The sequence below is a fragment of the Excalfactoria chinensis genome, chromosome 10, assembly GCF_039878825.1.
Source record: "Excalfactoria chinensis isolate bCotChi1 chromosome 10, bCotChi1.hap2, whole genome shotgun sequence".
Classification (NCBI taxonomy): Eukaryota; Metazoa; Chordata; class Aves; order Galliformes; family Phasianidae; genus Excalfactoria; species Excalfactoria chinensis.
The window spans coordinates 12043312-12052311 of record NC_092834.1 but is presented as its reverse complement, the minus strand read 5'-3'; the positions used below and the strand labels follow the sequence as shown (position 1 = coordinate 12052311).

At 46.7% G+C, this 9000-nt stretch overlaps 1 protein-coding gene across 1 annotated transcript in view; it reads left to right on the top strand.

Annotated features, from left to right (window-relative positions):
- Positions 1–321: 321 nt before the first annotated feature.
- The window catches only part of PRTG (protogenin), a 74759-nt gene continuing 66080 nt past the window's right edge, over positions 322–9000 (top strand). The window contains exons 1-2 of the mRNA XM_072345851.1: positions 322–412; positions 1186–1488. Coding sequence (XP_072201952.1) covers positions 364–412; positions 1186–1488 — 352 coding nt within the window. The 5' untranslated portion in view covers positions 322–363. The remainder of the gene's footprint in view (positions 413–1185; positions 1489–9000) is intronic.

Here is a 9000-nt window from a genome sequence, read left to right as displayed (position 1 = left end):
GCAGCGGGGCCCGGCGGGGCGGGGGTCGCTGGAAGCGGCCCAGATGGCGCCAACTTCCCCCCCTTCGACTCCTTCCACCGCCCCCTCGCGCGCGGGCCGGCTCCTGCCCCCCGCCCGGCAGAGCCTTCCCCGCCCCGGGGGCATTGTCCGCCGCAGCCCGCCCCGTCCAGCCCGGCCCTCCCCCCGGCCGCCCGGCCCTGCCCCTCGCCCCTCTCCTCCCCGAAGGCCAATGGAGACGGGATGCGGAGAGTAGGGCCGGGACGGGCGCGCCGGGGCCGCTCCGTCCGCCCCCTGTCTCCTCCCCTCGGCCGCTGACCGCTCTCTCGCGGCGGCCGGCGGGGCAAGCCAGCCGCGTCCCGCTGCATGGCGCTGCTCCGGGCGCTGCTCGGGGCGCTGCTCCTCCCGATGCCAGGTGAGTCCTCACGCTCCTGCCGCCGCCCCATTGTCCGCTCCGCGCGGCCGCACGTGGCTTTATTTATCCGACATCGCCGGCACCGCGAGCGGGAGGCGGACGGAGCGCGAGGGAGAGCGCGAGCGCGGCCCCGCTTTGTTCGCGCCGCGCCACGACGGGGCGGGCGGTGCAGCGCGGAGCGGCGGGCGGTGCAGCGCGGAGCGGCGCCCCGCCGGCAGGAGGCGCTCGCGGGCCGCGGGGCCGGCGGCGGGCGGCTGTTAGGCGGCCACGCGCTCGCGGCCCCGGGGGTGCGTGAAGGGCCGCGGGCGGGGGGCCCTCGGGGGGCCGGCGGTCAGAGCGAGAGGGTTCCGCCAAGGAGTTCTTGTAAAATTAACCTTTTACGACTCGCCCCGCTCCAGCTCATTTGACAGGCTCGTAAAATTAGCGAGCTCGCTGCCCCAAGCTGTACCGGCAAAACGAAGCTGACACCTGTGCGGCAGCCCCGCAGCGCGCCGGGGCTGTGTGTGGTGAATGAATCCCGCGTGGTGAGCGCTGAGCGCGGCTGTGGGCGCGTTGAGGTGTCGGGGCGTTGCAGAGCCCTGCTGCTTCACGCGACCCAAAGCCCACAGCTCCTGTTGCCCCGAGGGTTCTGTGGTGCGGCTGTGGGGGCCCGAACTTCTTGCAGTCGTTAATAGTAAGTTGCACCTCGTGCTGTGCGTGCTGCCCCCAGCTCACCAGTGTGCTTGGGACCAGCGCTCCCGTCCTTACAGCCGATGTCTTTCTCTCTCCCTCAGGAGTGTGGTGCTTTAGCGAGCTGTTTTTTGTGAGAGAGCCTCAAGATGTGACAGCCTCCAGGAAGGACGCGGTGGTGTTAGACTGCCAGGCCCGCGGGGAAGCTCCTATAACTATTACGTGGCTGAAAAACGGAGGCAAAGTGTCTGAAAGTGAAAGGATCTACACCTTATCCAATGGCTCTTTGTACATCAGTGAGGTGGAAGGAAGGAAAGGAGAGCAGTCTGATGAAGGATTTTACCAGTGCTTGGCTCTGAACAAGTATGGAGCCATTCTCAGTAAGAAAAGTCACCTTACGCTAGCAAGTAAGTGCCAGCTCTTGTTTGTTAACCTGCTCCCGAGTTTGTGGCTAAAGCTCCTCAACAATGCAAAGCAACTGACTGCTTTGATGTTTGTGTGCTTGGAAAGTCTAATCCTGCAGAAGGTTTGTTTCTTTTTAAATGTGTAAATATTATGAGCAAAACTTGCCATGGCCCTGTTCATTCCCTGGTGTGGGCAGGGAGGCACAGCCACATGTGAGACCTCGTGGGTTTGGTGCCTTGTATGTGTGCAGGCTGCAACACAGAGCTTTGCTGGCATGCAGGCACCCTGCTATGAAAGTTCTGGGTCTTGTTCTCAAATACCATTTGTGAAGCTTTTCTTGGGTTATCTACAAATCTGATCTTTTTTTCTTTTCCTTGTCTAATTGCTTGATGCTGTGCTGAGCAGTCTTGGGGATATCCTGGGGCCAGAGCAGAATGATAACGGAGTTGCCTGTCTTGGGAGATGGGAGGGAGTGGAACGACTTTCAAGGCCTCCATGAAGACTGAATTACCAAGTCCTTGCTGTTCCCATAGATAGGATGAGAGGGAATGGCCTCACGTTGCACTGGAGAAGGTTCAGGCTGGATGTTAGGAAAAACTCCTCCAAAAGTGTAGTCAGGATTTGGCTGCCCAGGGGAGGTGGTGGAGTCCACCTGTCCATGGAGGTGTTCAAGAATCATGGAGATGTGGTGCTTAGGGGTGTGGGTTAGCAGATGTTATCAGTAGGTGGACAGTTGGACTAGATGATCTTGGAGGTCTTTTCCAACTTTAATGATTCTGTGATTCTATAGTGTGTGTATGTTCAGCCAAGCAGACACAGGTACTGTCCCATTTGGAGATACTGCAGGGTTCTCTGGGACCAATGATAGGGGCCTTCCATTAGGGAAGCAAGAGTCGTGACTGTAGGGCACTCCAGGCCCTTACACTGGATGAATGATGAGAGGAATAGTTGCATGTAAGTGCTTTTACAGCCCTAACAGTCTGACCCTGAGCGTGTGTTGGCCTCTGTTTTCCTACCATCTTTAATGTATTGAACAAGGGATGCGTGCTGCAAACTGAATGCCATGCCTTTCCCATGACAGTGCAGAGCTTTGCCAGTAGGCTGGAGTCAATTCAAAGAAAGTGTAACAGAGAGTACACAGTTTATGTAGTCTTCTCATGTTCCCTCACTAATAGGACTTAACTGATGAACTTAATCTAATAGGAAAAGGCTTCCTTTGACCTCTTCAACCCTGTTCTTAGTGGCAAGTTGCCCTAAACTGTGGCACTGATACCTTTGTGGAAGCTAGACGTTACTTGTAAATTACAAGTTTATCAAATTCAATCTGAAACTAGTTAATACAGTTGGTACATGATACTCATGCTAACATTCAGGCTTTTCTTAACGCCCCTATTTTTTTCTTTCTGTACTTCCAAAAGGACTACAAAAACTAACAGTAAGGTATCACAGGAAGGTGTGAAATACCTTCTTCGGTGAGCCAGAGCTTTGGGCAGTTGAAAACCAGCCTGGAAGCAGGTGGCTCCAAGTAAGTCATGAGTCTTCTCATGCTGCAAGAGGCTGTGAGCTGTAAATTTAAAAAACCTGGCTATTTATTACTTTGTATCACGGTACCTCATTGACATACAGCATTAACAGACTGTGGTTCCTAGATGCTTTTGATTAAATGGTGAACAATAAAGTATTGATGTTGTTGATGTTTACATTCATTAGGTTTCAGAGACTCGGCACCATTAATAAACAGGCTGAGGAAAGCTGTTCTTAAGAGGCCAGGAATCTCACGTTTTATAAGCATAGAGTAAAGCAGTAGATGATGGATTCTGTATGTGAGACTGAGGGAAAATTAGCATCATTTTAAATCCAAGATGTTGTAGGTTGAGCGCTGTGTTCTTGATCTCAGAGAACTTCTGGAGCAGTGTGGAGCACTGTATGGACTAGTGTGTCACAGTAATACTCTTGTAGCATCTTCTTTTTTCTTTCCTTTGAGGCTGTCAAAAGGTTTCCTTTTTTATTTGAATGCTTATGGCTGGAGAAGAGATAGTGGATCCATAAGGATCCCCGTAGGTGTTGCTGACTTGAAGATGAAGTGGTTAATTAGTGACCAAACATGAAATTATCCTGTGCAGAAGTTTGTTCCTTTTGGTTATATTCCAGTCTGCTCCATTTCAGAATGTTGTATCTTTACTGTCAACTACAAATAAGGCAGTAATTGGTATAATTACCATTGGTATCATTGAAGTCCAGAAAGCACGTGCAGAATTAGTGTTAGATCTCATTTTTACAGTGTCTCTGCTGGCTGTTGTGTCTTGGCTGTACTTTGCACAGGTCTTTAGTGAACGAAATTTGGAGTCTTGTGGGGGGATTTTTAGGCTTGTAAATGTGTTCAGAGGCAGTTCTCAGTTGCTGTGAAAGCAAATTACCTCGTGGTCAGGGCATGGAAGGAACCGTACATATTAAACAGGTGGAGAATAGGCATTAAATGGGCATTCTTTCTTCGGAGGAAAAAAGCAAATGCTGTCTTTAGTCTCTGGTAGCAGCAGGGTGCGAGGATGTTCTTTTACTCTGCCTGGTCAGAGCTTTTGCCAGTAAGCTTATCTTTTGCTTCCGAATTGTAATGTTTAGTGTTGCATTTGGAAACCAATAACTTTAATCTGTCCAAGAGTTTAAGATTTGAACACACAAGGAGATCAGGTCTTGGTTTCTAAAGTTAGGAACTGGAAGCTGAAGGTTGCACTCTTGGCAAGAATTCCATTATTCATGTGCAAATTAAGAATTCACAGGGTTAAAAGGTTAGAAACTGGCCAGGATGAGGTTTACCCTTGTGATAAAGAGCAGATGACCCTCATTCATTGGCCAGTGCTTTCATGTAGCTCCTCTGCAAAGTTAGTGATTGCCATGAATTGTTCTTGAGGAATGCAGAAATTCAAATGTGAGCAGGCCTTTCCTTAAGTGTCACTATGGAGCCTTATCTCCTGAGCACATCAGAGTAGGTCTGCAGGGACAGGGTTCCTCCCCAGAGGCCCCAAGGCTTTGCTTTCCTGTTGTTCATCCATGCACAAAAGAATTTGACTAATTTAGGGCTTTTTTTTTTTTTTAATCTTTTTTTTGCTGTAAGATCCCCCTACTCTTTGGAAGGGGGCTGTGGAGCTGAGGTATCGCTTAGGTAAAAATAAATATTCGTTTCAGTACATGCTTGTAGTTCTTCCAAAGCCGGCTGATTGACACAGGGGGGAGAGAGGGAGGTTCCTGCGTAGCTCTTTGTGAGGCTCCATGTGGGGGTGAAATGCTAACAGTGAAGAGTAAATGACTTGCTCAAAATTCATCTTATTGCAGCCACAGCAACTGGGGGAGCTCTCTCTGGCTAGAATATAAAAGGAGTGTAGAACGTGGAGAAAGCCCAATTACTTTTAGTACAACTTTGAATCAGCTAAAAATAAAATGGGATTTGTGTATTTCTGCATTTTAAACTATGAATAAAAGTTTAACCTCAGTTGGCAAAGACTGTGTAAAATACAGACATCCAACAAGGTAACACTAAGGAAAAATGGAGGAGGAGGAATGGTGTTTTGAAGTTAGTAATGCAGGCTTTGAGTAGAGGCTGGACAGGATGCTTGTTGTTTATTTCCTTGTCACAACAAGTGGGAATTGGAGTCTTGGATGGATGGGATGTATACAGCTGCGAGGAGCATTCCTAGATTATTTTACAGTTTGGGAAATATTTGGCCTGGTGCACATAGCAGACTTCTTTGTGGAGAGTTTGTGCTTTTGTTTACCTGCTGGGGCAGCGATGTGACTTCTGGTCCCATTGCAATGTCAATAATCATCAATGCTTATGTTTTGATATCCTACATCTCTTGCTCTGCTTTTAAGTATTCAAATACTTAAGAGTGCCTCCCACTGAGCCTTATCCTCTACTGTGGCGATCATGCTTTCTTAGCAGTAAACCACGCTTGTTCCAGATGCTTGTTCCCACTTCTGCATTGTGCCCTTCCTTGTGTGGGCACAGCTACATGTGTGGCTATCAGGACAGGGAACCGGTGAGGGTTAAAATAATAAAATTAAAATAAAAGATGGTTTTTAACCCAGATGAGTTCCTTGATGTGGTTTGTCATGGAGCCACTTGCACTGGTTGTATTGGTGCAACTGAGAGGAGTGATGTGGAGGTGGAAAGGCTTGTTAGAGACAGAGAAAGTCCATTGAAAATTAGATAGTCACAGAAATAAGTGTTCATCAAACTGGCCTTTGTAGAATGTGCACACAGGCAGAAACGTTAACAGCCTTTCTGCTGTTAATTTTTTAAAGTTTATTTAGTGTCTTACCTTAAGTGGGGGGTTAACAGCTGTGGTCTAACACAATATAAACTTTATTTTGTGTCATTTGATGGATCTTCCAAATTTTGATGTGGCTCAAATGTATGTTTAATGATGTTAAATAGTAATGGAAAGAGAAAGAAGGTTCTGCAGTGAGGGTGGGGGGCAGAAGGGCAGGAGTGTTTTTTTTCACTGGGGTGGAATGAAGTGGCAAATGGCTGATGTAGGGAATGGTCTTGAATTGAAAGAGATAACAAGGCTTAATGCTGTAGGACTAACGTGGTTACAGGCAGTTTGAGGAAGCTCTTGTTTTTGGTTTTTACAAGTGCTGCCTTATTGCTGTTGTTTTGATTAGTTGATTTGAGCGTCCTGGGAAGAGAACCTTGCTTCCTAAGCTGAGGGTGGACGTGGCTGTTCCTTGGTGTGTTCAATTCCAGTATTTAAGGCAGGAGGAGATGTTTAGTGTCTCAGTTAGAATGCTGGTTGCTGGCAGTGAAGAATAGTAGTAACGCTTTTGTCCTTCTGAGCTAATACAACCAGAGCTTTTATGTTTGGGTGGTTATTTGTTTGTTTGTTTTAAACTGGCTTCTATCAGTTTCACTTTATAATATCTAAAGTTTTTACCAGCTTTATTTTTAAAGGAGTGTTCGGTCTTACTGGTGGTGGGCTCTATAGCTAGTAAAACCTTCTCCTGTATGTTAAAATGTTAAAGGGAAACATACCAGAAGTTGCTCTGAGCTATGACTAGAGAGAGGTGTGTTTCTCACCTGATACAAGTTCTAAATGTGATGCATGTAGTGAAGTACTGTGATTTCTCCTTCTTCTTTTCTACTGCAGCAAAAGATGCTGTTCTGTTCTTGCAGTGTGGTGCTCTTCCTTAACACCCCTTTCTCTCCCCTTCCTCCCCCTTCCCCTGCATTTCTTGGTGTAGAAATTGTTGAAAGGGCATTCAGTAAGGCCCCCTTTTGTCAGCCAGCTCTGATTATCCTCAAGAAAAGGATCTCACTCTGAGCAGTTGTTTGCCTAGAGACTTGTTGTCACGTCTTCACAATTTAACAGCTGTGGCTATTGATGGTGTGCAGAACAACTTAAGACAATGGCAAAAGAGAATCTTGGAGGAAGAATTTATAAGTTACTAAGCATTTTTCTACAGAAATGCAGCCATTTTCATTGTTGGGCAAATTTGTGTTTTGTTTTTGGGTGTTTTCTCCATAATTTCATATTTTTCTACGTCTTACATCCAAAATTGTGAACATTATCTTTTGTTTAGTTTCGCATTGTGGGTTTTTTTTTCTGTTCCATCAATAGGCCCAGCTGTTGAATTGGGATTGATTACTTCCAGTCTTTATAACTGGTAATCACCACCTAAGTGAAAAAGTAATCAACAATGTCAAATCTCCACATTTTGTTGAGCAAGTGTGGGTTGTATGGACAACATTAGTTACCAGGGTCAACCTCTACTTAGCTTTTAAGCAGCAGCATTTTAAGCAGCCTACATTTTTAAGTTGATTGTCTCAGCAATTGAATTAGAGGAGAAAAAAATCAAAGTAAATTGCCTGTGCTGGGCAGTTAGAAATCCATTGGGTAGTTTTCATACATCTGTAGTAAAACTTTCTCTGTGTGTGTGTGTGTGGATGAAATTGTTACTTTTTTGCAGATGGAGATACAACAGATATAGAGAGGAGATGGTTATGAAACCACTGTTTTGGCTGTGGTTTGTGTAATGAAGTTATAACCTTCTCTTCTATGTTGTTTTCTCTGTTTGTTAAAAGATTTGGAGGGAGATCGCTTTCCTTATGTATTACAGGAAAATGTAAATAACTAGTACCAGACAGATACGTGTATATATATGTATATATTTACTTGATGTTTCATAACTATAAACAGTAATGGGGCTTATAGAAACACAGAATTGCTTAGGATGAAGGGGACCTTAGAGATCATCTAGTTCCAACCCACCTGCCATGAAAGGGTTGCCAGCCTATTCACTAGGCTATCCAGGATCCCATCTAACCTGTCCCTGACTGCCCCCAGGGATGGGGCACCCATATCTTTCTCTGAGCAGCCTGTTCCAGTGCCTCACAACCCTCTGAATAAATAATTTCTTGCCAACATCTAACCTAAATATCCCCCCTTTTAGTTTAAAGCCATTCCCCCCTTGTCCTGTCCCTATCAGACCATGTAAAAAGTCATTCCCCCTCTTGCTTGTAAGCTCACTTCAAGTACTGCAAGGACACAATGAGGTCTCCCCAGAGCCTTCTCTTCTCCAAGCTAAACAAGCCCCATTCCCTCAACCTTTCTTCACAGGACAGGTACTCCAGTCCTCTGATCATCTTCATGGCTCTCCTCTTGGCCCATTCCAGCAACTCTGCATCCTGCCTGTGCTGGGTACCCCAGGCTTGGATGCTTTACTGCAGGTGGAATCTCACAAGGGCAGAGTTGTGGGGACAATCACCTCCCTGTCCCTGCTGGACAGTTTTCTTTTAATGCAGCCCAGGATGCAGTTGACCTTCCAGGCTGCAAGTGCACACTGCTGGGTCGTATCCAGATTTTCATCCATCAGGACCACCAAGTCCTTCTGCACAGGGCTGCTCTCAATGAGTTGTTCTCTCAGTCTGTATTCATATTTGGCATTGCCTTGACCAAGTACAACTCCTCATTAGGTTTTCTTGTGCCCACTTTTCAGGAGTGTCCAGATCCTTCTGGGTGGTGTCTGTCCCTTCTGTTGTGTCAGCTGCACCACTCAGCTTGGTGTCATCAGCAAACTTGCTGAGGGTGCGCTTGATCTCACAGTTTGTGTCATTGATAAAGATGCTGAAGAGCACCAATCTCAAAACGGACTCTGGGGGGACACCTCTTGTAACTGGCCCCCACCTGGACATAGAAACATTGGCAGCAACTCTCTGGTTGTGAACATCCAACCAATTCCTTACCTTCTGAATAGTCCAGCCTTCGGATCTATCTCTCACTAGTTTAGAGATAAGGATATGGTGTGGAACATAGGGTGCACTCTGTAGTAGCCCTGCTCCTTCTGGAAACCTGTCCTTGGCTAAGATTGTTAATACAGAAGAAGAGCATGAGGGCACACTCTGTCATTGCAGGGAGTTAATTTTGATGAAAATTCGTCAGGTGATCTTGAGAAATAGAAAACAAACACAACTTCAGTGTTTTCACATGGTATATTTCTTCCTGTCTCTGAATCTGGAC